Source organism: Ylistrum balloti, unplaced genomic scaffold, assembly GCF_031769215.1.
Source record: "Ylistrum balloti isolate Yb309-2 unplaced genomic scaffold, AGI_CSIRO_Ybal_v1 Utg369772, whole genome shotgun sequence".
In the NCBI taxonomy this organism is placed as follows: Eukaryota; Metazoa; Mollusca; class Bivalvia; order Pectinida; family Pectinidae; genus Ylistrum; species Ylistrum balloti.
Window position 1 is genome coordinate 3,183,231 of NW_026781965.1, and position 26,573 is coordinate 3,209,803.

The following is a 26,573-nucleotide window of genomic DNA, read 5'->3' on the forward strand; positions in this document are numbered from 1 at the left end:
TATGACTTAAGACAAAGAAATCTGACTGGGAAAACACTACAGCTATGGCTTAAGGCAGAAATCTGAACGGTGAAATATTACAGCTATGGCTTAAGGTATAGAAATCTGGACGGTGAAACACTACAGATATGACTTAAGACAAAGAAATCCGACTGGTAAAATACTACAGCTATGGCTTAAGGTATAGAAATCTGAACGGTAAAATACTACAGCTATGGCTTAAGGTATAGAAATCTGAACGGTAAAATACTACAGCTATGGCTTAAGGTATAGAAATCTGAACGGTGAAACATTACAGCTATGGCTTAAGGCATAGAAAACTGAACAGTGAAACATTACAGCTATGGCTTAAGGCAGAAATCTGAACGGTGAAATATTACAGCTATGGCTTAAGGCATAGAAATCTGAACGGTGAAACACTACAGCTATGGCTTAAGGTATAGAAATCTGAACGGTGAAACACTACAGCTATGGCTTAAGACATAGAAATCTGAACGGTGAAATATTACAGCTATGGCTTAAGGCAGAAATCTGAACGGTGAAATATTACAGCTATGGCTTAAGGTATAGAAATCTGAACGGTGAAACACTACAGCTATGGCTTAAGACATAGAAATCTGAACGGTGAAATATTACAGCTATGGCTTAAGGCAGAAATCTGAACGGTGAAATATTACAGCTATGGCTTAAGGTATAGAAATCTGAACGGTGAAACACTACAGCTATGGCTTAAGACATAGAAATCTGAACGGTGAAACACTACAGCTATGGCTTAAGGCATATAAACCAGAAAGATGAAACACAACAGCTATGGCTTAAGACATAGAGATCTGGATGATGAAACACTACAGCTATGGCTTAAGACATATAAATCTGAATGGTGAAACACTACAGATATGACTTAAGACATTGAAATCTGAACGGTAAAACACTACAGCTATGGCTTAAGACATAGAAATCTGAACGGTAAAACACTACAGCTATGGCTTAAGACATAGAAATCTGAACGGTGAAACACTACAGCTATGGCTTAAGACATAGAAATCTGAACGGTGAAACACTACAGCTATGGCTTAAGACATAGAAATCTGAATGGTGAAACACTACAGCTATGGCTTAAGACAGAAATCTGGACAGTGAAACACTACAGCTATGGCTTAGGACATAGCTATGGCTTAGGACACATAAAATAGTACATGTTACTTTGCTGACTGTGGTCCATAAATTGTGTGTCTTTTGGCAATCCATAGGAACTCTCTGTCCATATCTTGGAGGTCATTTTTGTCCTTAATACCGGGTTAGATTCGATGTTATCAGAATAGGTAACTCCACTCTTATATTGATGATGACGTCAACAGGTTTACTGATTGTGGTGATATCCTCAATAACTTACAATCAAGGCCACCTACAGAGTTCTCTATGTTAAGTGCTAACCTTTACTTTCTAAATGTAACCAATAGACACATCTTACTAAAACAAAATAAAATACAGAACCTTAATTTGATTAATCAGGAGATTGTCATTTGAAGATTTAAAGACATCAAAACATGGCGACCTAGAAAGTGGATCAATGTCATTCATTCCAGCATGCTACTTGTCAAATATCATGACTTTCGACCTCTTTGTTATGAAAAAGTCTTTTTAAATTTTTAACACACTTTACTGCTGTATAGAGAGCAATCTTAAAAGCCTTTCATCTATTCACACAACTAGCACAATATCATGACCCTGTGCCTTTTTTTAATACGTAATAAGTCATATGAACTTTTAGATACATTTGACTCCTATGACCTTGAAAGCATGAAAATTGTGAAAGCTATTCACCTTAGAATGCTATTAAATAACTTGACTCTTGGCCTTTTGGTTATCAAGAAGAAGATGTTAAGAAGAAAAAGCTGATGCAAGAGGATGCAGCACACCTTCCAGCATGTGAGCTAACAAATAACACAAGAAAAATAAAACAAGTTACCATTTAATATTTGTTACTCTGACATAGAAAAATCACAAACAGCACATTTTTTCTCTAGAATTTAGACCAAATAGCAGCTGGTCTTTTTTTATTTCTCGCAAACACTGATTTCTGTAACCATGTCAACCCAGTGTTGTTGGTAACTCTTCCCTTTGCTTGTAAGGACAGAAGATTGAAGTTTGGCACCAGTAAAATAACAACAGCTGGCTCATATGGGATTTTTTTTTATAGATAATATAGTTAAAATTTTCTTGATATTTCATTTATCTCAGAATGTGGGAAATTGAAGCTCATTATGTTAAACAATGTATCTGACAAAGCAACAGTAAAGTACATAGTAACAAAATAAACAAACAACATATCAACAGTACATATATATCTACAATCACACACACTTAGTATAATGTTAATATACCTTAACAGTTTGGACAAGGACGCCAAAGGGCAGTTTGGCTAAAAATGCCTATCACATTACGATTAACCATGTAACTATGGTATAAAATCAAATATAGACATAGATCACAGAAAATTGGGGAGCCATTTTGTAAAATTAAAATTTCAAAAATAATACGTCTTGAAATGTCACCATAAATAAAATAACAATGTATTATCTTTAATAACTTAATTTTATAATATAATAAAATCACATCTATACACTATTGTTGGCACTTCTATTGGTGTAAAGAATATAAAATTTTCTCTCGTCTTAAAAATACTATACTTTAATTCAACTAGTGGCAACCACTTTGATATCTTTTTAATTTTTGTGATGAAGGCACTTTTGTTTTGTTCACAGGAAGTTGCAGCTTTAAACAAACCAGAGAATAAATTGGTGGGTGCAATACTATTCATACTTTGTGCTATGCCACCATGACTTCTATCTACATGTTTAAACCTCTTATAAAAATTACCAGGTAGCTATTACCCAGGTATTTAGCTCCAAGAATATTCTGTTTAATTAACATGTGAAAAATAATAGGTGATATGTTACATAAATAGTTTTCTCAACTGGAAACATCAATGCCAACATGAATGTAGAGATATTTTTGTTTCTAATTTCATTAGTTCTCAAGAGATTCACAGCCTGGCTTTGATAAAGTACCATTTGTCATTTGACAAAGTTTGTAGAACTCAACGATCGCTCCTAAATGCTTTGTGTCAAAGGTCGTATGACGTTGCTAATCGCTGGTGTGACCGCTTTGTGATTTGGTGTCATGGTTCGTCTACCCAATGGTGTGCCTAGCTCTCTTAAAACTTCCAGTGTCTTTAAGGCTTTTTTGGCTTCTCTGTAAAATTTTCAATAAAACATTCTCTGTCAGTATATTACAGATTAAATCACATTTAAAAAAAAAAAGAAAAAAAAAAAGACTATTAACTAACAATTCTTGATAAGGACCATCTCAGGATTATTTCAGGGAAGTCTCAGCACAATGCCACTGATTGAAATTGAGAAGTTTTTAAAGGTGGATGTTCAGGGAAACCATGATTGTGTAAATATGTTAAAAAAATAGCTCCACAAACGCAGGCAATACCCCACAGCCTTATTATAAAGTTGGGTGCAGGGCTGAGATTGTGAAGAACCTCAATAGGCTGTGTAGGTCCATAGGCCCAACATGCCCAGTGAAAATGTTGATCGCTGGTGATGTCGTTCTTGAGATAATGAGCGGAATGCAAATTCAAGATGGCGGCCGTAACTGCCATATTGGATATCGGGCGACGACGAAAAACAATAGGGTTGTGAAGGTCCATAGACCCAACATGCCCAGTGAAAATGGTGATCGCCGGTGATGTCGTTCTTGAGATAATGAGCGGAATGCAAATTCAAGATGGCGGCCGCAACCGCCATATTGGATATCGGGCGACAACGAAAAACAATATATATACCTGGCAAGTGGTCCATCTATCTTCTCCTTCTCCTTCAGGGCTCTCAGCACTCTCTTATCAGTACTCTTCAATACCACAAATGTCCGTACAATCTAAAAAACATAAATGTGTGTGGTAATATTTTGTAATAAAAACTGAACTATCATGTTATTTCAAAAGCATTTCACATTCTATGAAAGCACAAATGTCTTTACTTTCAAAAATACAATATGTTAAAGGAAAGAAAAATAAAGAACAGTCCAAAGTTTATTTGTATATTAAAATGAAACTATCATAAACATGATCAATAAAAGTCTGTGATATGTCATGAAATGTTCTGTAGAACATTCAACATTATAGTGAAAAAAAATTAATTACGTTTTTGCCAATGAGAGATAGAAATTTATTGATTTGTTAAAAACTTAATAAGTGATGATATTTTTTCCAGGGAGAATATAACATTTGTAGTTTTGACCAATCAGATCAGTGCTTTCTACTTTTTCTTTGCATTGAAATTTGCCAATTTTTCTAATCTGATACATAATTTTTATATAAAATACAAAGACAGTCTTGTGATAAATTCTTACTAGATAACAGCATTTATATTTTCATGACATTGAATGGAAAATCATTAAATATCCTCTATCTATCTAATTGATCAAATGCTTTTGCAAATAATTTAGATTCTTATATGAGACAGAAAAGTTTATATTTACCATTAAACGAACATAATCACTGGCATCTAGTTCAAACATCTCGAGTAACATTCTCGTTGTCTTCTCATTCTTCATTCCCAGAGTGCCCTACACACAAGAAAACAAGTACATCATTGTCAATGTATCAGACAAACAAAAGGCCAGTAGGACCTGTATTGCTCACCTGCTGTATGGTGAAGATTTAAAATACTGTAGTGTTATATATTATATTTGATTTAACTTATATCAATCATGTATAAAATTAATTTATTTTTCATTATGTTTCCTGAGAACTTTCATGAAATAATCCATCTGCATTAAAATTTTGTTACATATTCAAAATGCAAAATTTGGTAAATTTCTCCACTTTCATGAAACAATTTGTTATCATCATGATAAATTGTCCCCTAAAAAACCTTTAGAATTCTAAAACCATTTCAAATAAATTCTCATTTGTTTCCTTTCTAACTTACTACTTTTTTTTTAGGAATGTTCAAAATTTTTAATGTATTAAGATTTGTCAGTACAAACCACAGCTATGACAGCCTGGGCCCTCACATCCTCCTCAGGGTTCTCTAACCTCCTGTTGTACACAACATAGATATCACACAATATATTCAGATATCACATGATACAGCCAGATATCACACAGTGTAGTCAGATATCACACAGTGTAGTCAGATATCACACAGTGTAGTCAGATATCACACAGTGTAGTCAGATATCACACAACATGGTCAGATATCACACAGTGTAGTCAGATATTACACAGAGTAGTCAGATATCACACAGTGTAGTCAGATATCACACAATGTTGTCAGATATCACACAGTGTAGTCAGATATTACACAGTGTAGTCAGATATCACACAGTGTAGTCAGATATCACACAATGTAGTCAGATATCACACAATGTAGTAAGATATTACACAGTGTAGTCAGATATCACACAGTGTAGTCAGATATCACACAGTGTAGTCAGATATCACACAATGTAGTCAGATATCACACAGTGTAGTCAGATATCACACAGTGTAGTCAGATATCACACAATGTAGTCAGATATCACACAGTGTAGTCAGATATCACACAGTGTAGTCAGATATCACACAACATGGTCAGATATCACACAGTGTAGTCAGATATTACACAGAGTAGTCAGATATCACACAGTGTAGTCAGATATCACACAATGTTGTCAGATATCACACAGTGTAGTCAGATATTACACAGTGTAGTCAGATATCACACAGTGTAGTCAGATATCACACAATGTAGTCAGATATCACACAATGTAGTAAGATATTACACAGTGTAGTCAGATATTACACAGTGTAGTCAGATATCACACAGTGTAGTCAGATATCACACAGTGTAGTCAGATATCACACAGTGTAGTCAGATATCACACAGTGTAGTCAGATATCACACAGTGTAGTCAGATATCACACAGTGTAGTCAGATATCACACAGTGTAGTCAGATATCACACAGTGTAGTCAGATATCACACAGTGTAGTCAGATATCACACAGTGTAGTCAGATATCACACAGTGTAGTCAGATATCACACAGTGTAGTCAGATATCACACAGTGTAGTCAGATATCACACAGTGTAGTCAGATATCATATCACACAGTGTAGTCAGATATCACACAGTGTAGTCAGATATCACACAGTGTAGTCAGATATCACACAGTGTAGTCAGATATCACACAGTGTAGTCAGATATCACACAGTGTAGTCAGATATCACACAATGTAGTGAGATATTACACAGAGTAGTCAGATATCCCATAGTGTAGTAAGATATTACACAGTGTAGTCAGATATCACACAATGTAGTCAGATATCACACAGTGTAGTCAGATATCACACAGTGTAGTAAGATATTACACAGTGTAGTCAGATATCACACAATGTAGTAAGATATTACACAGTGTAGTCAGATATCACACAACATGGTCAGATATCACACAGTGTAGTCAGATATTACACAGTGTAGTCAGATATCACACAGTGTAGTCAGATATCACATAATGTAGTCAGATATTACACAGTGTAGTCAGATATCACATAATGTAGTCAGATATTACACAGTGTAGTCAGATATCACACAACATGGTCAGATATCACACAATGTAGTCAGATATCACACAGTGTAGTCAGATATTACACAGAGTAGTCAGATATCACACAATGTAGTCAGATATCACACAGTGTAGTCAGATATCACACAGTGTAGTCAGATATCACATAATGTAGTCAGATATTACACAGTGTAGTCAGATATCACACAACATGGTCAGATATCACACAATGTAGTCAGATATCACACAGTGTAGTCAGATATTACACAGAGTAGTCAGATATCACATAGTGTAGTCAGATATCACACAGTGTAGTAAGATATTACACAGTGTAGTCAGATATCACATAGTGTAGTCAGATATTACACAGTGTAGTAAGATATTACACAGTGTAGTAAGATATTACACAGTGTAGTCAGATATCACACAGTGTAGTCAGATATCATAAAACATAGTCAGATATCACACAGAGTAGTCAGATATCACATAGTGTAGTCAGATATCACACAGTGTAGTAAGATATTACACAGTGTAGTCAGATATCACATAGTGTAGTCAGATATTACACAGTGTAGTAAGATATTACACAGTGTAGTAAGATATTACACAGTGTAGTCAGATATCACACAGTGTAGTCAGATATCATAAAACATAGTCAGATATCACACAGAGTAGTCAGATATCACACAGTGTAGTCAGATATCACACAATGTAGTGAGATATTACACAGTGTAGTCAGATATCACACAGTGTAGTAAGATATTACACAGTGTAGTCAGATATCACACAGTGTAGTCAGATATCATAAAACATAGTCAGATATCACACAGAGTAGTCAGATATCACATAGTGTAGTCAGATATCACACAGTGTAGTAAGATATTACACAGTGTAGTCAGATATCACACAGTGTAGTCAGATATCATAAAACATAGTCAGATATCACACAGTGTAGTCAGATATCACACAGAGTAGTCAGATATCACACAGTGTAGTCAGATATCACACAATGTAGTCAGATATCACACAGTGTAGTCAGATATCACACAATGTAGTCAGATATCACACAATGTAGTAAGATATTACACAGTGTAGTCAGATATCACATAGTGTAGTCAGATATCACACAATGTAGTGAGATATTACACAGTGTAGTCAGATATCACACAGTGTAGTAAGATATTACACAGTGTAGTCAGATATCACACAGCGTAGTCAGATATCACACAGTGTAGTCAGATATCACACAATGTAGTGAGATATTACACAGTGTAGTCAGATATCACACAGTGTAGTAAGATATTACACAGTGTAGTCAGATATCACACAGTGTAGTCAGATATCATAAAACATAGTCAGATATCACACAGAGTAGTCAGATATCACATAGTGTAGTCAGATATCACACAATGTAGTAGGATATCACACAGTGTAGTAAGATATTACACAGTGTAGTCAGATATCACACAGTGTAGTCAGATATCATAAAGTCAGATATCATAAAACATAGTCAGATATCACACAGAGTAGTCAGATATCACATAGTGTAGTCAGATATTACACAGTGTAGTCAGATATCATAAAACATAGTCAGATATCACACAGAGTAGTCAGATATCACACAGTGTAGTCAGATATTACACAGTGTAGTCAGATATCACACAGTGTAGTCAGATATCATAAAACATAGTCAGATATCACACAGAGTAGTCAGATATCACATAGTGTAGTCAGATATCACACAGTGTAGTAAGATATTACACAGTGTAGTCAGATATCACATAGTGTAGTCAGATATTACACAGTGTAGTAAGATATTACACAGTGTAGTAAGATATTACACAGTGTAGTCAGATATCACACAGTGTAGTCAGATATCATAAAACATAGTCAGATATCACACAGAGTAGTCAGATATCACACAATGTAGTCAGATATCACACAATGTAGTAAGATATTACACAGTGTAGTCAGATATCACACAGTGTAGTCAGATATCATAAAACATAGTCAGATATCACACAGAGTAGTCAGATATCACACAATGTAGTAGGATATCACACAGAGTAGTCAGATATTACACAGTGTAGTCAGATATCACACAGTGTAGTCAGATATCACACAATGTAGTCAGATATCACACAGTGTAGTAAGATATTACACAGTGTAGTCAGATATCACACAGTGTAGTCAGATATCACACAGTGTAGTCAGATATCACTCAGTGTAGTAGGATATCACACAGTGTAGTCAGATATTACACAGTGTAGTCAGATATTACACAATGTAGTCAGATATTACACAGTGTAGTCAGATATCACACAGTGTAGTCAGATATCACACAGTGTAGTCAGATATCACACAGAGTAGTCAGATATCACATAGTGTAGTAAGATATTACACAATGTAGTAAGATATTACACAGTGTAGTCAGATATCACACAGTGTAGTCAGATATCACTCAGTGTAGTAGGATATCACACAGTGTAGTCAGATATCACTCAGTGTAGTCAGATGTCACACAGTGTAAGCAGATATCACACAGTGTAGTCAGATATTACACAGTGTAGTCAGATATCATAAAACATAGTCAGATATCACACAACACACTCAGATATCACACAACACAGTCAGATATCACACAACAAAGTCAGATATCCCAACATGGTCTGAAATCACACTATTGAGTCCGTAAGATATCACAGAACAAACTAAACACTACCTAAGTATACAGCTTCTATGATAATTACTGTGTGATGATTATGTACTACTTACTTTTCTATTTTTTCACAAGCTTTTCCAAAGAGACCTAGAGCTGTCAGAGCCTTGGCAGCTGCCACACGAACTTCCTGTGTGATAAACATAGCATTTATCAAATTACGTGAAACTTTTAAAATTACCTATAACAATTTCACATACTAAACCTCTGTACTTAGTTTAAACAGCTTGCAGAAATTACAAAACAACCGAGTTTAGGAAAGTTCTTTGTTTTAGAAATATCCTTTCCCATAAACTTGTAGTATTTAAATCAAAATATCAAATCCACCAATGAAACATTAATAAATTTGTGTACAACAATCTCAAGTTCTAAGTAAACCAAGATTTTTTACCTGAAAATTTGAAATTCAAGAAGAAAAAGTTTATTGATATTGCAGTAAGACTATCCTCTAATCATTTTATGTACATTTATTAACAAAAAGAAATATAAATAACAAAATGTATTGGAATTATAACAGAAAAATCAAGATTTCACAAGGTCTGCAGCAAGATACACAATGTGTAACTTGCTCAGAAGTATGATTCTAGGAATCATACCAGATCTTTCCAGTTCGACGATGAATACTGCCAAACCTGTACTTATCTGATATTCAGTTTTACAGAAAAACTGTGCTGTATTTTTATTTTATGCTTCATTGTAAGATGAGGAGAAAACTATTAAAAACCTATGAAGGTTTTACCTTGTTATCTTCAGTTTTATAGTGACAGAGTACTTCCATACAGTAATAAAGTAACAAACAATTCACTGTAGAAAGTCTCAAATCTAAATCGCAATAAAACAAGAAAAATATCTTTTTTGGTTATAATGATGCTGTACTAGTTATATTTTTTCTTACCTTGATGGGTTCATCCCAAAGTCTTCTCTCTAAAATCTCATACAGTTTATCTACCTCACCAACCTTCAGTACATTTTTGGGTCCTGCAAACAAATGCCATCATTATTAATCCACAAGAATTTTCCTGATATCGTCCCTTTGTCGTTCCTCAGGAAACAGGGATATTGATGTGACTCAAATTTCTGTATTCATATCCAATGTTTATGATATTTCTATGCTGAATTTGTAGCAAATGATGTGGTTTGCAGTGTTAATTTGGCATATTTTCTCATGATATAGTTTTCTATGTGACATACATGTAAATTATACAAATTCATTTGAGTAGAAAACAATGGTGTGACATGCACCTTGTGTTGATGCAGTGTCATTAGCCGTACTTAGAATCGATGTAAACTGGATATCAAAAGAATTATTACCTTCGTATTTTGAACTAAACAACAGTTTACTGATAGATACCTAGAACAATCAGGAGTTCTGCTGCCAAAGCACGATGTTTCCACACAAAGGACTTGTGTAGCATGTCAGTGATACTGCGTACAACATCAGAGTCTGTACAGTTCAGCTGGCGCACCAGGATCTCTAATGACTGGGGAGGCAGATAAATTATGATAATAAATAAAAAGTTTGCAATGAAGTTTGTCTGTCATCATAAATGTGTAAGATTTGCAATATAATTTACATTTTACATCGGGTACTTAGTTTCTGAAATCAAGTTTACAGAGAATGCTGAAGCAAAACAAACTTAACAGTATAATGATTTTCAAAGACAACAATTTACTTCAGTCAGACATTTATCATCATTCATCTTATGGTATATATTTCATCATTTACAATCATTCCATGACTACCACAGCTAAATGATTCAAAATTTCACCAAAGGTATTTTAACTTCATGGATCTGACCTCCTTTCATCCCCCTGGCACTAAACCCACAGTCCTTCCCCTCGCACTAAACCCCTAGTCCTACCTCTAGCACTAAACCACCAGTCCTACCCCTGGCACTAAACCCCCAGTCCTACCTCTAGCACTAAACCCCCAGTCCTTCCCCTGGCACTAAACCCCTAGTCCTACCCCTGGCACTAAGCCCCTAGTCCTTCCCTTAGCACTAAACCCCTTGTCCTTCCCGTGGCACTAAACCCTTAGTGTTTCCCCTTGCACTAAACCCTCAGTCCTACCCCTGGCACTAAACCGTCAGTCCTACCCTTGGCACTTAACCCCTAGTTCTTCCCCTGGCACTAAACCTCTAGTCCTTCCCCTGGCACTAAACCCCCAGTCCTACCCATGGCACTAAACCCCTAGTCTTTCCCTTAGCACTAAACCCCTTGTCCTTCCCTTGGCACTAAACTCCCAGCCCTTCCCCAGGCACTAAACCCTCAGTCCTACCCCTGGCACTAAACTGTCAGTCCTACCCTTGTCACTTAACTCCTAGTTCTTCCCCTGACACTAAACCCCTAGTCCTTCCTCTGGATTCTGGATGCCCATTTCTCTCTTTCATTCTGAACCTCAACTCCTTCCCCCTGCTTCTGAGCTCCACTCCTTTTCCCTGGTTCTGAGCCCCACTCCTTTTTTCTGGTTCTCAGCTCAAATCCCATTCCCCTAGCTCTGAACCTCCATCCATCCCTCTGGTTCTGAGCACCACTCATTCCCCCTATTTCTGAACCCCAATTCCTTCCCCCTGGTCTAAAAAATCCATTCCTTTCCTCTAGTTCTGAGCTCAACTTCTCTCTGGTTCTAAGCCCCAATTCTGTCCACTGACTCGGAATCTTCAATCCTTCTTTCTAGTTCTGAACCCCTCTCCTTCCTCCTGGTTCTAAACACCTACTCTTCCCTCTGGTCCTAAACATCCATTCCTTTCCCCTGCTTCTGAACTTTCAATCCTTCGGTCGGTTCTGAATCCCTTTCCTCTGATTCTGAACCCTCCATGCCTCCACAAAGATTATAACCCAAATGGCTCTGACCCTTCCCTTCCCCTTCCTTGTATTTTGACCCCTTCGATTTTGACCCCATGGTTATGACCTCTTGGATTCTAACCTTGGCTTTGACATGTGTGTCGGTGTTGTACTCCAGTGACAGTTTGAGTTTGACCTTGGCATTGTTATCTGCCACACAAAGCTTTCCCAGCAGGATAGCAGCATCCAGTGCAATTTGATCGTCAGGGTCTGGGTTTCGACAAAAATGACTCAACATCTTCGCAAGCTCAGGAAATGTGCTCAAGCTCTGTAAATCACAAGAAGCCCATATTTGATATTTCTATGAGATATTCACTGGTCAGTATTTGACTTTGTTCCATCGTTTAAGGTTTACAGAATCAAGAGAGATCCATGATAATATAGTGGTAAACCTTACATAAAACAAACAGAAATTACCAATTACAAGAGTATCTGGATCATTTTTGACCTAAACTTTGATGTGTTTAATGTACAGTGATAAACCTGGAATGCAATAATGTTGAACCCTGACCTTGTTGACATACTGGACATTCCTGCCATCAATCATGGTGCGGATCAAGTCTAATCTGATCTCTGTGTTCCCTATGGCTAAGTATTTGATTATCACCATCTGTACATCCTCCTCCCAACAGCCTGTATGTAACATGGAAATATAAAACAGTGCTGAAAACACTTGTACATGTACTCTTGTCTGTTTCAAACTTAAATGAACAGTTTGTACTATTGTCTGTTTTAACCTTCAAAAGATCATTGTGGTATAGTAGTATAGCCTGTATCAAATTTCAAATGAACAGTGGTAGTTTAGTCTGTTTCAATATTTAAATGAATAGTTGCACTGTTTGCTGTCTGTTTAAAACTTCAAATGAAGGAATAAAATATCTGTTATGTTTAACATGGTACACGACACTATCTATACCTACTGTGTTAGATTGTGTCTGTATTACATACCTATTAGAATGAGGGATTTGGCTGCCTCATAACGGACTCGCTTGTCTTCATCTGCCTTCATACGGTCTTTCAGAGCATAGAACACCATGGTGTCACCACACCTTAGCAAGCCGAGATGCTGTATAAATCAGGCAACAAAAGTTCATTCTCTGTGATAGCTTGGCTAAATTTATGATTGACTAAAAAAGGTAAGATAACATTTCTGAGAGTGACACTTACTAATTACAGAATTCAGCTAAATGTGTTCACTAGATGTGCACCTGAGGTTTATACAGTTCTAAAGATTTTAATGGATACATTTTATATCCAAATTGAATCAAGAAATGCTGCCTTGAAAACTTACCTTGGCAGCATCTACCCGCTCCTCAGCACGCTCAGATGTCAGGTTGGAATGTACCAGGGTCTACAAACAGACAAAAAATGTCTTGTAAGTAAACGTCTACCAGAGAAAAATGATCTGTATAGCATTATCACATGGCTGAATACTGACGTAAAGTACATTTTGTACTGGTATTTTTTTATAAACCTAGACGCTCTCTATTTATATAAGTTCGTTGACTCTCTTCCACTTCAGCCCAGAGTCTTCCTTATCTACATATGTGACATGACTCTCTCTCACTTCAGTCCTGAGTACTCCTTAATACCATATGTAAGTCAACTCTGAGTACACTTCAGTTCTCAGTACAAGACTTGACTCTCTCTCACTTCAGCCCTGAGTACTCCCTTATACCATATGTAAGTCAACTCTCTCCTGCTTCAGCCTTGAGTCTTCTTTATCTACATATGTGACATAACTTTCTCTCACTTAAGCCCCGAGTACTCCCTAATACCACATGTAAGTCAACTCTCTCCTGCTTTAGCCTTCAGCACACTTCAGTTCTGAGTACAAGACTTGACTCTTTCTCATTTCAGCCACAAATACTCACCTTGACTATCTCCAATTTCAACTCCAAATACTCAGTTTCACTCTCTTCCACTACTCTCCTGAGTACTCACCTTGACTCTCTCCCATTTCAACCCTGAGTATTCCCTGTTCCTGTTTTTGGGTTTGATCCTGCTCCATGTACTTCCTGAAAAATATGCCAGGGATGGGCATCAGTACATTGAAATGGTCATCAGGAGTATATTTCAAAACTTTGATTTTTATTGATGCTTATCTATAAATTTTGGTATAATATGAATCATAGTGATTATGCTTACACTAATAAACACTAGGAATTTGATAACATGTTAAATATTTATGTGAAAGAATTTGAAAAAGGTTGCTGAAATGATACAACTTTTAATAAGTTGAATTAATATAAAATAATATAGTAACAATATAATGACGTTGACTATATGAACAGTATGAAATAAGTAATAAAGTATGTATTACTAGATTTTTTTTATATACGTTTAATTGTTATATGTTGACATTAATTTCACTTTTGATATGTATTTTCTATGATACTGATAAGACTATGTTAAAATGATCTTTAAGTAATCTATATCTTCTAATTTAGTAATCAATAATTTGATGAAAACACTAATTACTCTAGCTTCCCAAATGTGTTTAATGTTTAATCGTAATTATACATCACACACAAGAAATTAAGACCAATATGTATACTAGTATGTATCAGAAGATTTTAGGATCAGTGATTGAAAATCCATTAGAGTAGTAGAACAATGATACACATCACAGGCTCAGATAATTGTTGAAAGAAAAAAGTCAAAACACTGACAAGGACCTTTTTGAAAGTTTCAAATTCCTGGCTATATTATCAAAAGATTTCATGGCAAGTACTGAACCAACAAATAATGAGAATCAGTTACTGGGTATATATTTTACTCCCTGCTCTTCTATGATGTAATGTAAATATGGTTAAAATCTGATGTGCCTGTTTTGACATCAAAGGGAGAAACTTGCATAAGGTGAAATAAATCTTATAGATCATATGTAATAGCCATTAACCTTTGACCTTTCCACCCTGACCTGTTGTTAAGCTGGTCAATAAATCAAGCACATTTGATTAAATAGAAAAGCACAGAAAATGAATAAAAAAAACTTTAAAAAGACTATGTAGTATCAAAATATGACAAAACTGCAAAATGTATGTTTGAATAATGAAAATATAAATCGTAAAAACTGGTGTGGCACATTAAATAAGTATTAGCTCTGACCAAATATCAGTACAAGAACAGTTGGACAACAGAGTTTTTTTAAAAACGGCAAAATGAGGAGCTCTGATAGCAGAAAAAAATCCTGCACATCCATCTTAGGATTTCTATGTTAAGGTCTGAATCATTTTAACTATACTGATGATGAACAAGTTTTTTTCAGGATAGATAATATAACTTAGTTGTTTCTAATTTGATTCAACTGGACAGTCTCTATCAAGAAATACAATGTCTGGTCAGTTATATAGTTATAATATACTGCCTCAAAAAGTCTTGACAGAAAGAACATGTGTAGTTGATGATGAAAACCAAAATAAATTGAATGCATAACTAAAATACAATAATGTTTTCATTTTTTTCTATTAACTTGGTATGTATTATAACATAACATCACTGTGAAAGATTCTATATCAATTCCTACAAAAAAAAACACAAAATAAATAAATGCCAAAGTAAACAAATGCAATTTATTTAATGAAATTTCTGAAAATGTAAACCAACAGTTATTCAGTAACTTTTAAAACTACAAATAAACAAAACCAAATAAATTACAGTATCACAAAATATCAATTATTCAAAGCAACAGCAGGTGAGCCGATTAGCAAAGCATGTGAGTGATTCCCTGACTCCAAGGAAGCTATAGAACCTAAACAAGCTGTTTACCTTCATTGTCAGAGTCTTCACTCTTCAGGTCCACTAATTCATCTTCGAAATCTACCAAAACATAGGTGGTGCTCACACCAGTTAGTTGTGTGTACAAACCAAGGGAAGTAACTCCCTCAACTAATTTGTGATGTTTAGTAGGTTTTCACACATGTTTGCATGCATACACATTCATCTACAAGAAGTTTACCACAAATGAACAAAGAAACATGCAGTAGCAGAAGTGATGCAAATACTATCAAGGATGTCAATATCCTGGTTATCAGAGATTTTACAATTGAAATAAATTTATATAATGGGATATTAATATTTTATGGGGAAAAGCTAAATGTATATAACGGGACAGGTTGGAAATCAATATTTTATGGGGTAAAGCTAAATGTATATAATGGGACAGGATGGATATCAATATTTTATGGGGTAAAACTAAATATATATAATGGGACAGGTTGGATATCAATATTTTATGGGGTAAAGCTAAATGTATATAATGGGACAGGTTGGATTCAATATTTTATGGGGTAAAGCTAAATGTATATAATGGGACAGGATGGATATCAATATTTTATGGGTTAAAACTAAATATATATAATGGGACAGGTTGGATATCAATATTTTATGGGGTAAAGCTAAATGTATATAATGGGACAGGTTGGATTCAATATTTTATGGGGTAAAGCTAAATGTATATAATGGGACAGGATGGATATCAATATTTTATGGGTTAAAACTAAATATATATAATGGGACAGGTTGGATATCAATATTTTATGGGGTAAAGCTAAATGTATATAATGGGACAGGTTGGATTCAATATTTTATGGGGTAAAGCTAAATGTATATAATGGGACAGGATGGATATCAATATTTTATGGGTTAAAACTAAATATATATAATGGGACAGGTTGGATATCAATATTTTATGGGGTAAAGCTAAATGTATATAATGGGACAGGTTGGATTCAATATTTTATGGGGAAAAACTAAATATATATAATGGGACAGGTTGGATATCAATATTTTATGGGGTAAAACTAAATATATATAATGGGACAGGTTGGATATCAATATTTTATGGGGTAAAGCTAAATGTATATAATGGGACAGGTTGGATTCAATATTTTATGGGGTAAAGCTAAATGTATATAATGGGACAGGATGGATATCAATATTTTATGGGTTAAAACTAAATATATATAATGGGACAGGTTGGATATCAATATTTTATGGGGTAAAGCTAAATGTATATAATGGGACAGGTTGGATTCAATATTTTATGGGGTAAAGCTAAATGTATATAATGGGACAGGATGGATATCAATATTTTATGGGTTAAAACTAAATATATATAATGGGACAGGTTGGATATCAATATTTTATGGGGTAAAGCTAAATGTATATAATGGGACAGGTTGGATTCAATATTTTATGGGGTAAAGCTAAATGTATATAATGGGACAGGATGGATATCAATATTTTATGGGTTAAAACTAAATATATATAATGGGACAGGTTGGATATCAATATTTTATGGGGTAAAGCTAAATGTATATAATGGGACAGGTTGGATTCAATATTTTATGGGGAAAAACTAAATATATATAATGGGACAGGTTGGATATCAATATTTTATGGGGTAAAGCTAAATGTATATAATGGGACAGGTTGGATTCAATATTTTATGGGGTAAAGCTAAATGTATATAATGGGACAGGTTGGATTCAATATTTTATGGGGTAAAGCTAAATGTATATAATGGGACAGGATGGATATCAATATTTTATGGGTTAAAACTAAATATATATAATGGGACAGGTTGGATATCAATATTTTATGGGGTAAAGCTAAATGTATATAATGGGACAGGTTGGATTCAATATTTTATGGGGAAAAACTAAATGTATATAATGGGACAGGTTGGATATCATTAAATGATTACATCTTATTTACAGTGTAAAACAATGTATATCAGTGTATCTGAAAAATGTGTATACCTATATGGTGCAAGGTATCATATGATACAAGTGTCACATGTTTAACAATATATTACAATGTATCAACAATGTATTACAGGGTATCAACAATGTATTACAGGGTATCAACATATGTATTACAAGATAACAATAATATATTATGGGGTATCAACATGTGTATTACAAGATAATAACAATGTATTACAGGGTATCAATAATGTATTATGGGGTATCAATAATGTATTACAGGGTATCAATAATGTATTATGGGGTATCAACAATGTATTACAGGGTATCAATAATGTATTATGGGGTATCAACAATGTATTACAGGGTATCAATAATGTATTACAGGGTATCACAAATCTATTACAAGGTATCACATAAATGTTCCAATGTGATAACATGTATTGAACAACATATAGTGCAATAGTGAAGGTCATCACATGCAATTTCTAAAAATAACACTCTGACCTACCTCCTGAGGCTTTAGTTACGGCTCGGGAGAAAGTTGGTTTGGTCCTGTAAATATATAGTAACAATATTGCCTGAAACATTATTACAACCTATGACATCCATCATATGTTTAAAAACTGTAGTTCCAGCAATACATTCAAAACAGTAGAATAATGTATTATATCTTTCATCTGGTAAAAAAAAAATTATCATAATCAACGGGTTGCACTAGCTGATATACTTCAGTGTGGACAATTGGTGGCTATATATTAACACTGGTCTCCATGCTAAAACACTGTTTTACTTTGTCTAAGTTTATATTCAGAGGCAATCACTGTCATGGTAAATGAGATGTTTTGGTCTTCATAACTGTATCAAGTTTGATCAAAATCCCTCCAGAAATTAACTTAGAGCTTTGACAAAGATTTTATAAAAGGAGCAATTGTGACCTTCACCTTGACTCTACAACCTTGTTTGCTGAGCTCAAATAAGACATTTTGATCAATATCTTTCAATGAATGAATCTGTTAAAATGATGGTAAGATGTTGCTGTCCTAATAAATCTAATCAAAATTCCTCAAAGAACGATGTCACTAGAATGCTGACAAGGATTTTCTCAAAATAGTGATGGTGACCTTGACCCTACAACCTTAAAACACATGTTTGAAAATTTATGTTATTCTACAAGTACGTGAAGTTAGACAAAAATTTCTCAAGGAATGAAGTCACAAGGGTACTGACAAAGATTTTAAAGTAAAAATGACAACTCCTTGACCCCTAAACCTTCATTCAAGATGTTTGAAAGTTTTTTCAAGCCATTAAGGTTCTTTATGAACATGTGTAGTATGATCCCTCAATGAATGAAGCTGCTGAAGCATTGACAAATTTGGTTGTTTGCTGTAGTTATTGCCCTTTAACAGCTAGGGTCATTTTGAAGCAGTGTCTCCTCCGTTGTAGTAGCAGGTAGCTGTATACCTCACTGAACAACATACAGAAGGCTTTAAGAGTCTCGCCTGAGAAACACATCACCAGGGGTAGGGAACATAAAACTACACACCTCGGATTATTGACTAACACTCTACAGACTGAGCTATCAACCCCTCTATGGACTATCAGAAAAATATATTAATGTGCTGGATTATTTGGAAGATGATGGAAACAATGATTATACTGATTTATGCATACACATGTACCTCAGTAAATGTTTTGACACCATAGACTAACATGTTAATGCTCTGTGACATAAACTACACATCTGTACTTACGCTGTAGACTTTCGACTGCTGACCACACTCTTTTCCTGTTCCAACATAAGCCTAAACTTTCTTTCTGTGCTGTTTGGCCCCTTCTGACTGGCTCGGGTTCGTTCCCTAAACAGAGTCAATTTCGTCTCCTTTGCCAGATTTCTTTGATTCACAATGCGAATAGCAGGATTTCTTACTGTAGGGTCTGAGTTGGCAAAGGCATCAGCCATTCGAGGGTATGCTTTTCCTGCCGTCTAGGAGCAACAAAGACAGGTTTCAATGGTAGATATTTACACTTCAATCCTGAAGTGCTGTTATTTTTCAAATCCAATTATGAAATGAAACATACCGATGATTTCATCAATGCTGTTCTTTTCTACCCTTTCTTTCTTTCCATTTGAAAACTTGAAGAATAACATATTGCATAAAACATATACATAAGGGTTATGGTGTCCTTGGCTTCTTAACTTAACCAAAATTGAAAAAACCAAAATTACACTCTCAGATTCAGAGGAAGCAAAACAATTTTACTATTTGTATGAGTCAAATGGAAGAAATAGTAAAAAATAATCAGAAACCAGTGAGGAGAGAAGGTTTAGAATTAAATTTCCTCAGGTCATCGGTAACATTTCAAATATTCCAAATTTGGTAAATTTGAAATGCTGAAATGTCACCACAAACAAGAGATCTCAAAATAACAGACTGTCATATTATTGGTATACATCAAAAGGTGCTAAAACTGGCTAGAAATTGTTTTTGTGAAAAACAAACAGAAGGCCAGGGAAAACTATCTAGATTTATTGACCGACCTGATACATAATCATGGGTATAATAATTCATTGTTATATAACTTTCCATTCTACATTGTTTGTCTTCATTAGAGAATCCAGTAATATTTTTCCATCTATTTTTAAAGAATTTAGCATTAGATGTTGATATTGATTAGTATTTATACCAATAAACAGTATGTTACAATGCTATTTTCATATTGTAATGGAGGGGTTAAAAGCTGTAAGTATGTCATGTAGTAGTACATTAATCCATTAATGTGGTTGTATCCTGCTCTCAGAAATTTGGTTGTTCTGATTTGTAGCCTCCATCAGTCCGATTGTTCAACTATCCACCTATTTAGCTATTTATTTATTTATCTATTTAACAGGTTTTATGTTTACTATTAGGGCCTTTCAGTCTGTCAGCCTTTTAGCAGACAACATTATCCAGCCAGTGAACATGATTGTTAGATTTCTCTTTGGAAAAAATTCTAGGTTCTACAGAAGATTCGCTGTTCAGTCACTCAAATGGAGATGAAGATCGCTGACATTGAGTTAACCATTGTGTATGTAATTATAGATATTAAATCATATGAATAATTATAATAGGACAAAATCTAGAACGTGTGTGTAATTACAGACATCTGTCCTTACCGTTCGTGTAAGGGGGAGTAACTCGGGGGGAGGTATTGGTTTTGGATAGTACACAAGACGCCCTGATTTTGATGTGCCAAGTCGTCTGTTCTCCAGTTTTGGTAATTCAGGGGTCTCTATGGAGTCCAATGTGTGGGACCGTGTTAAGTCTTGGGATTCTACTGTTGACGCCTGCAATAAAGTGATTAGGTCATGCACGTGCTTTACACACACACTGTGTGTAGATTAAGATATATAACAAGAACAGAAGCTGTGAGAGCTGCTGTTGAGCTGACATCTTTAACTACAGATAAAATTCACATAAATATGGATGTCACTATTACTGTGATAAGATTGTATTTCTTTTTGTATCAGGTGTTACATATGTGTACATTAAATGTGAAATCATCTTGAGAAAATGTAAAGCTGTATTTGTATATACTACACCACTGTTTATACAGATCACACAATCTGATACTTCAGAAAAAGTATGTTCTGATAACTAGGTAGGAGTAAAACACAGGTATCACTCCAATTATAATTATACACACAAACAATCAATTAACTGCATATTTGAAGCAGTTACTGTGACATCCATATTCTGAATACCTGAGATAACATTTACAGTGTCTGTATATAGGAATCAAAATAAGGCCAACAGAAATTAATTAATGGTTTTACATGGTTAGATTTTAATTTCATATTGATGATCATGCAAATTATAAACAATTAATTTAATTCCAGGATTGAAACTTATAGCTGGATACAATTATTAAACATTACTGGATGATTTTTATTTTTTATCACGAGATGATGTCGTGTTATTATACATGCATACTCTACCAACATGGCAATGGGAAGCTATGTGACGGTACAATACCTTTGGAGCGAGGACAGTAGAGGCTGAGACTGAGGTGGTCTCCTTACTGGCCACTGTAACATAACAAACAGCTATTTACTCTTACTGGTACAAAATATCAGAAAAAGCTATCAGTATTCACACTTACTGGTACAAAATATCAGAAAAAGCTATCAGTATTCACACTTACTGGTACAAAATATCAGAAATAGCTATCAGTATTCACACTTACTGGTACAATATATCAGAAATAGCTATCAGTATTCACACTTACTGGTACAAAATATCAGAAATAGCTATCAGTATTCACACATACTGGTACAATATATCAGTATTCACACTTACTGGTACAATATATCAGTATTCACACATATCAGTATAATATATCAGTATTCACACATCAGTACAAAATATCAGTATTCACACTTACTGGTACAAAATATCAGAAATAGCTATCAGTATTCACACTTACTGGTACAATATATCAGTATTCACACATATCAGTATAATATATCAGCATTCACACATACTGGTACACAATATCAGTATTCACACTTACTGGTACAAAATATCAGAAATTGCTATCAGTATTCACACTTACTGGTACAATATATCAGTATTCACACATATCAGTACAAAATATCAGTATTCACACATACTGGTACAAAATATCAGTATTCACACTTACTGGTACAAAATATCAGATATAGTTATCAGTATTCACACTTACTGGTACAATATATCAGTATTCACACATATCAGTATAATATATCAGTATTCACACATATCAGTACAAAATATCAGTATTCACACTTACTGGTACAAAATATCAGAAATAGCTATCAGTATTCACACTTACTGGTACAATATATCAGTATTCACACATATCAGTATAATATATCAGTATTCACACATATCAGTACAAAATATCAGTATTCACACTTACTGGTACAAAATATCAGTATTCACACTTACTGGTACAATATATCAGTATTCACACTTACTGGTACAAAATATCAGAAATTGCTATCAGTATTCACACTTACTGGTACAATATATCAGTATTCACACATATCAGTATAATAAATCAGTATTCACACATATCAGTACAAAATATCAGTATTCACACATACTGGTACAAAATATCAGTATTCACACTTACTGGTAACAAATATCAGTATTCACACTTACTGGTACAAAATATCAGATATAGTTATCAGTATTCACACTTACTGGTACAAAATATCAGAAATTGCTATCAGTATTCACACTTACTGGTACAATATATCAGTATTCACACATATCAGTACAAAATATCAGTATTCACACATACTGGTACAAAATATCAGTATTCACACTTACTGGTACAAAATATCAGATATAGTTATCAGTATTCACACTTTCTGGTACAATATATCAGTATCCACAAATATCGGTACAAAATATCAGTATTCACACATACTGGTACAATATATCAGTATTCACACTTACTGGTACAATATATCAGTATTCACACATACTGGTACAATATATCAGTATTCACACATACTGGTACAATATATCAGTATTCACACATACTGGTACAATATATCAGTATTCACACTTACTGGTACAAAATATCAGTATTCACACATACTGGTACAAAATATCAGTATTAACACATACTTGTACAAAATGTAACAAATAGCTCTAAGTATTCACATCCACTTGTATAAAATATAAAAAAAAACCCACTTACATAACACACTGGTACCAGCACTCAATATGTAAACAAACAGGTACAGTATTTATAAACACAGGTATCAGACTCCAAATGAGCTACAATAAGTCTGAGGGACAAGTTAAGATGGACTCCCCTAATGTTTGACCATTCAAAAAGTCCTCACCAATCCTGGAAGTTTTTTTACTTCTCAGAGGAGTACATCCTGAAGTGACCGTGAATAAATAAGGCCACAAGTTTATGTACTCCATCAAATGCTTTGTTGTATTTAGAGTTTCTAACTTAAAACTTACTACTGCTCTGGAGCAAACTGTGTTCTCGTCTGTCATTTGACTTTCTGGTAGGACGAACAGACAACATGGACGCCTTGTAAACCTTATCATACATGCGATGAAGTCTGTGTGCTAGTCTGTCTAGATCCATTTTCTGTGATTAAAGAAAACCAAAGTGAATATACAAGCACTTTAGATCCCAGTACAATTTACAGGGTCAGCTGATAATTTTTGTTATTGAAGTATTCTTACACCAGAAAGCACCTGTTGTTGTCATTTTACAAATAAAAAGTCATTCAATCAAAGTGTCTAAGACACTCATCCGCCTTAGCCTCAGTCACTTTCTGACAGTAGTTTGACCCAGGTATATCAGATATTAAAGAGTTAAAACAAATTGTATTTTTGTTTTTTATTTATGATAAACAAGTAATTTGGCAGAACTTGATATCTTAAGGTCCATGTTAAGTCAGATAAATAAACCTGACAGAAGCAGCACAAAGTGTATCTTTTATGTGTTGTTTATTGTAGGTGTGTACATCTTTTATGTGTTGTTTATTGTAGGTGTGTACATCTTTTATGTGTTGTTTATTGTAGGTGTGTACATCTTTTATGTGTTGTTTATTGTAGGTGTGTACATCTTTTATGTGTTGTTTATTGTAGGTGTGTACATCTTTTATGTGTTGTTTATTGTAGGTGTGTACATCTTTTATGTGTTGTTTATTGTAGGTGTGTACATCTTTTATGTGTTGTTTATTGTAGGTGTGTACATCTTTTATGTGTTGTTTATTGTAGGTGTGTACATCTTTTATGTGTTGTTTATTGTAGGTGTGTACATCTTTTATGTGTTGTTTATTGTAGGTGTGTACAATTTTATATCAATCTGAAATCACTAAAGTAGGTTTATACATATTCTCTATGTTTATACCCTGACATGAGTCATACATTCTTAAATCAAGTCCTAACAAATTAGGTTGTGTCAGTACTTATTAATGACAGCAGAAAAGTAAAAATTGACACCAATTTGGAATCAGGAAACAAAGAAATGATTTTTGTTTTCATTTGGGTATTAAATCTCGTAACGGGTGACCAAGTAGTACAGAAAATAGTGCATCACTTTTCACTAAAATGACCAGAGTTTTTTGCCCAATACCGACATGAAAAGGTATGGAGTTACTTATTGGGACCTATAACAGGGCTGGTAGACTTACTGATATACTGTACTAGTTCTGTTTATAGGTAGGAGGTAGTAGTAACTACATCAACATGAACCAATGATGAGAATTTTGTTCATGACTGATGTTTAAAACAAAGAATGAGATTTCAGTACCCTAAATGATCATGATGTTTTTATCACTAATTTTGGACTAATTTAAATCATTGTTTCCCTCAACTCACATGAATATCCATAATGTCTGTACCACCTTTACTTGGCTCCCTCCACGGTAGTGCTTCATACTTCTTATCAGCTACAATATATCATTATTGTTATTCTCATTGCAATTGTACAACTGAAAAGTATGAATAACAATCAAATTTTCTCATTTAATTCCAAACTCTTAAATTTCAGATAAAACAGATACATTGATGATTTTGAAAGTTTGAATAATGAAGTGTTTAAGTTCAATGATATTTTAAACATATCTTGATAATAAAACAGCAGGTTATTTGATTTCTAGGCGTTTATAGTTTTGGTTAAATGGTGATTACGTACGGCGAGGTAAAAATGATCCTGGTACAGCTAGCCCCATCTGGTGGTAAGAAAGTGGATCTAACTGACACATCACATCCGCATATTCCCCGTACTCGAATCTGTGATGCTCTGACAGCCAGTACTCCATCACCAAGTCACGCTCCTCTTCTGCAATCTCTCGCAGGAATGCTAAACACCACAACAGCATATCATTATTTTCAATTGGACATAAGATTCAATTTAAACTGCCTACATATTAACTGAGGATTGTCAAATTCACACTTACAGTGTAAAATTAATAACTACCAAGGAAAATTGAACAGTCTACAGAAAGTGAAATGTATATGAACTTTTGCAATAAACCCAACCACATTTGAAACTGTATGTACGGAATATGGGTAGAGGTTACACAGCAGGGTGTGTTGGTTAATAAATAATGTCACTCTAAGCCTAGGCTTTTAAATCTGAAATTTGTCTCCACGATGTAAATAATTCTAGACAGCAATATAAAAACATCTCAAGGCATTATCTCAAATATTTTTTTAAAAATACTGGTAGGACTATATGTGTGTACAATCACACTGTTAGCAACTCTTTGCTTTCATTTAATGTAAATTTCTTATACTGTTACCAATTAGTAACACAGAAATAATTTACCATTAATGTGGTCACTTATCATGTACTGTCAGATATGAAACTAAATGTATTTTAGAACATACATATAGTCAGACCACCAGTCATACCGTCAGCGATTTTTATTTATTTTCATATTTCCTCTGTGAAATTCATAAACATGACAAACAGATTTACTTTAACATGAGTAAACTTATCAACATCAAAACAAGAAACATGAGCATGCTAATGTATGATAGTATGGTTGGTACAATTTCCCTGACTACTGAGCTATGATGGGTTAAATATCAACTTTAATGACAATTATATCAGACATAATTAGGTGAGAGAAGGCCAATGTGGCCAGAGTAATTTTTATAAGTGATGAGCAGTTCA

General features: G+C 34.3%; 1 protein-coding gene across 1 annotated transcript in view; it reads right to left on the reverse strand.

Moving 5' to 3' along the window:
* Nucleotides 1–2,624: 2,624 nt before the first annotated feature.
* LOC132543909 (nestin-like) overlaps nucleotides 2,625–26,573 on the reverse strand; it is a 35,280-nt gene continuing 11,331 nt past the window's right edge. The window contains exons 6-25 of the mRNA XM_060207459.1: nucleotides 25,587–25,754; nucleotides 25,271–25,341; nucleotides 23,897–24,029; nucleotides 21,905–21,957; nucleotides 21,046–21,216; nucleotides 19,643–19,875; nucleotides 18,400–18,443; nucleotides 15,949–15,999; nucleotides 14,122–14,195; nucleotides 13,469–13,528; nucleotides 13,126–13,243; nucleotides 12,689–12,810; nucleotides 12,260–12,445; nucleotides 10,685–10,814; nucleotides 10,229–10,311; nucleotides 9,390–9,463; nucleotides 5,059–5,110; nucleotides 4,549–4,635; nucleotides 3,854–3,945; nucleotides 2,625–3,255 (exon numbers count right to left, since the gene is read on the reverse strand). Of these exons, the coding sequence (XP_060063442.1) occupies nucleotides 3,114–3,255; nucleotides 3,854–3,945; nucleotides 4,549–4,635; nucleotides 5,059–5,110; nucleotides 9,390–9,463; nucleotides 10,229–10,311; nucleotides 10,685–10,814; nucleotides 12,260–12,445; nucleotides 12,689–12,810; nucleotides 13,126–13,243; nucleotides 13,469–13,528; nucleotides 14,122–14,195; nucleotides 15,949–15,999; nucleotides 18,400–18,443; nucleotides 19,643–19,875; nucleotides 21,046–21,216; nucleotides 21,905–21,957; nucleotides 23,897–24,029; nucleotides 25,271–25,341; nucleotides 25,587–25,754 (2,144 nt within the window). The 3' untranslated portion in view covers nucleotides 2,625–3,113. The remainder of the gene's footprint in view (nucleotides 3,256–3,853; nucleotides 3,946–4,548; nucleotides 4,636–5,058; nucleotides 5,111–9,389; nucleotides 9,464–10,228; nucleotides 10,312–10,684; nucleotides 10,815–12,259; nucleotides 12,446–12,688; nucleotides 12,811–13,125; nucleotides 13,244–13,468; nucleotides 13,529–14,121; nucleotides 14,196–15,948; nucleotides 16,000–18,399; nucleotides 18,444–19,642; nucleotides 19,876–21,045; nucleotides 21,217–21,904; nucleotides 21,958–23,896; nucleotides 24,030–25,270; nucleotides 25,342–25,586; nucleotides 25,755–26,573) is intronic.